The sequence below is a fragment of the Triticum aestivum genome, chromosome 1B (assembly GCF_018294505.1).
Source record: "Triticum aestivum cultivar Chinese Spring chromosome 1B, IWGSC CS RefSeq v2.1, whole genome shotgun sequence".
In the NCBI taxonomy this organism is placed as follows: domain Eukaryota; kingdom Viridiplantae; phylum Streptophyta; class Magnoliopsida; order Poales; family Poaceae; genus Triticum; species Triticum aestivum.
This window is the reverse complement of record NC_057795.1, coordinates 650,926,397-650,928,856: the sequence shown is the minus strand read 5'-3', so window position 1 is coordinate 650,928,856 and position 2,460 is coordinate 650,926,397. Positions and strand designations below refer to the sequence as shown.

The following is a 2,460-nucleotide window of genomic DNA, read 5'->3' as shown; positions in this document are numbered from 1 at the left end:
GATATATGTTTGGCATTCTAGATATAAATATCTTTATCCACAAACTCGGTCAAAGTATCTTAGATTTAATTTTTCAAAAGATATACTACTGTATGTATAATATTATAAAATTTCATTAAAGTTGAGACATTTATTTTAAGACGGAGGTACCGAAACTGCGGGAGTATTGCGCGGGCCCACCGCCCCGCACCCCGTTCTCACCCACCGCAAACCCGCCCTCATCACTCCAGCAGCGCAGTCTTCCCTCCCCTCCTCGGCGCGTTTCTCTCGCTCTCACCTCCTCACCTCAAAACGCAAGCCGAGCCGACCAACGGCGACCACCTCACCCACGCCTGCCGCCTCGCCGCCCCCTCCTGAAATCCCGCCCCTGCCCCTGCCGCCGGGCGCCCGGCCCGAGGGCACCCCTGTAATTTCGCGCCGCCACCGCACCCCGTCCGGTCTCCGGACCGACCCCGGCTGGCTGGCTGTCGGTCGCCGCGTCATTGTCCACGCAACCTCTCCCCGTCCGTCCGGAACACGGAAGTAATCGCCGGTTACCCGGTCAAACCCACCACACGGCACGGCGGCACGCGCGACTCCGATCCGGCCCGGCCATGCCCTGCCTATCCCACCTCGCCGCCTGTCACGTGCCGCGCGCGTGGCCCCCTCGGCCGGCGCCCCACCCCCGCCCCCGGCGTGCCCTTTTATTCCAACCCCCACCGCCCGTTCCCAATTCACCCCACCGTCCGTCCGCCCGTCCGTCACGCGCAACCCGCGACTTTCTTGTTCCCCTAGGGTTAGGGTTCGTCGCCAGATCTGAGCGATGGAGCTGAGGGAGATGGCCGCGGCGGCGGCGGCGGCGGCTGCGTCGGCGGGAGGAGGAGGAGGGGGAGGCGGAGGCGGAGGTGGGGGAGGGGGAGGGGGCGGCAGGCTGCCGCCGCCCAACCCCAACCTGCCCTACCGCGAGGACTGCTGGAGCGAGGGCGAGACGGCGGCGCTCGTCGGCGCCTGGGGCAGCCGCTACGTCGACCTCAACCGCGGCAACCTGCGCCAGAAGCAGTGGCAGGAGGTCGCCGGCGCCGTCAACTCGCGCCGCGGGGCCGCCGCGCGCCGCCGCCCGCCGCGCACCGACGTCCAGTGCAAGAACCGCGTCGACACGCTCAAGAAGAAGTACAAGGCCGAGCGCGCCCGCGGCGGGCCCTCCGCCTGGAACTTCTACGGCGAGCTCGACCGCCTCGTCGGCCCCACCCTCTCCGCCGCCGCCGCCACCAAGAAGCACCCCTCCTTGGCGCCGCCGGCCCCTCACTTCGCCCTGCCCCTCCACCCTTCCGCCGCCAGGAGGCACCCGTCGCCCTCGTCTTCGCCGTCCCCGCCTCCGCCCATGGCTCTGCCGCTGCCCAACTACCGCCGCGGGGTGCCGCTCCCTGCCGCCGCGTTTATCCAGCAGGCCGCCGCCGCCGCTGCCGCGATTTCTGATTCAGACAATTCCAGTGATCTCGGTGACAACAACAGCAACAACTCGCAGCGGTCACCGTCCCGCTCCGTTTCATCGCACTCCGGTGGTAATAACAAGCGCCGCCGCCGCAGCGAAAGCGGCAGTGGTGGCGATGGTGGTGTCGGCGAGCTGGCAAGGGCGATTGAGGCATTTGCAGAGATGTACGAGCGCGTCGAGAGTGCCAAGCAGAAGCAGTCCCTGGAGATGGAGCGAGAGCGGATCAACTTCATGAAGCAGCTGGAGGTGAAGCGCATGGAGAACTTCGTCGATGCACATGTGAAGCTCGCAAGAATGAAGCATGCCAAGAAGAATGGAGGTTCTGCAGCCAATGGCATTGGAGTGGAGTTGGCTTCCTCCGTGGCTGCGCTGCCTTTCCTCTCCAACCCTGCATACCTCTGATGTTGAGGAAGCCTCTAGGTAAAGTTGATTGGTCATTTCAGTTTAGATGAACATTGCTCTAGGTCATTGTTCGTTTCCTTGATCTGTGGCTATTGCAAAGTTTGTAATATCAGTGTTGATGTGCTAATCTTAACCAATATGTGGCATGAGGATGCTGTTCGTTAATGTTTAGGAATTGGTATCCTTGAAGTATGTAGAGGCGTAATTTTAAATGTGAAACCCATATACAATGACAATTTGCTTTACTCCTGAGTTTTGGCAGAGTGAGAAAGTTGGTACTTTATTTGTCTTGTGTTCTGAATCTGTTACTTCGTGCTTATATTGTTGTGGATTAGGGGAACTTTCAGTTTGCTTGGAAGTGCTGATGCCCTGATAATGTATTGTGATATACTACCTCTGTTTTCTAAATACAAGACGTTTTAAGATTGAATTGCCAAAACATCTTATATTTAGGAACAGAGGGTGTACTAGTTTGTTTCACATTTTTCTGTTGGGATACTGATGTCCTGATAATGCATTGTGATGTACTCCCGCTGTAAAGAAATATAAGTGGTTAGAACACTAAATTAAACGCTCTTATCACTAAA

At 58.7% G+C, this 2,460-nt stretch overlaps 1 protein-coding gene across 1 annotated transcript; it reads left to right on the top strand.

Annotated features, from left to right (window-relative positions):
* Window positions 1–244: 244 nt before the first annotated feature.
* Window positions 245–2,122, top strand: LOC123145530 (trihelix transcription factor ASIL2). The gene has a single exon (XM_044564965.1). It carries the CDS (start codon window positions 803–805, stop codon window positions 1,871–1,873), a length of 1,071 nt encoding a protein of 356 aa, XP_044420900.1. The 5' UTR covers window positions 245–802; the 3' UTR covers window positions 1,874–2,122.
* Window positions 2,123–2,460: the final 338 nt, after the last annotated feature.

Excerpts from the sequence above, each read along its gene's own strand:
- LOC123145530 (XM_044564965.1), top strand. The coding sequence starts at position 803 with ATGGAGCTGAGGGAGATGGCCGCGGCGGCGGCGGCGGCGGCTGCGTCG.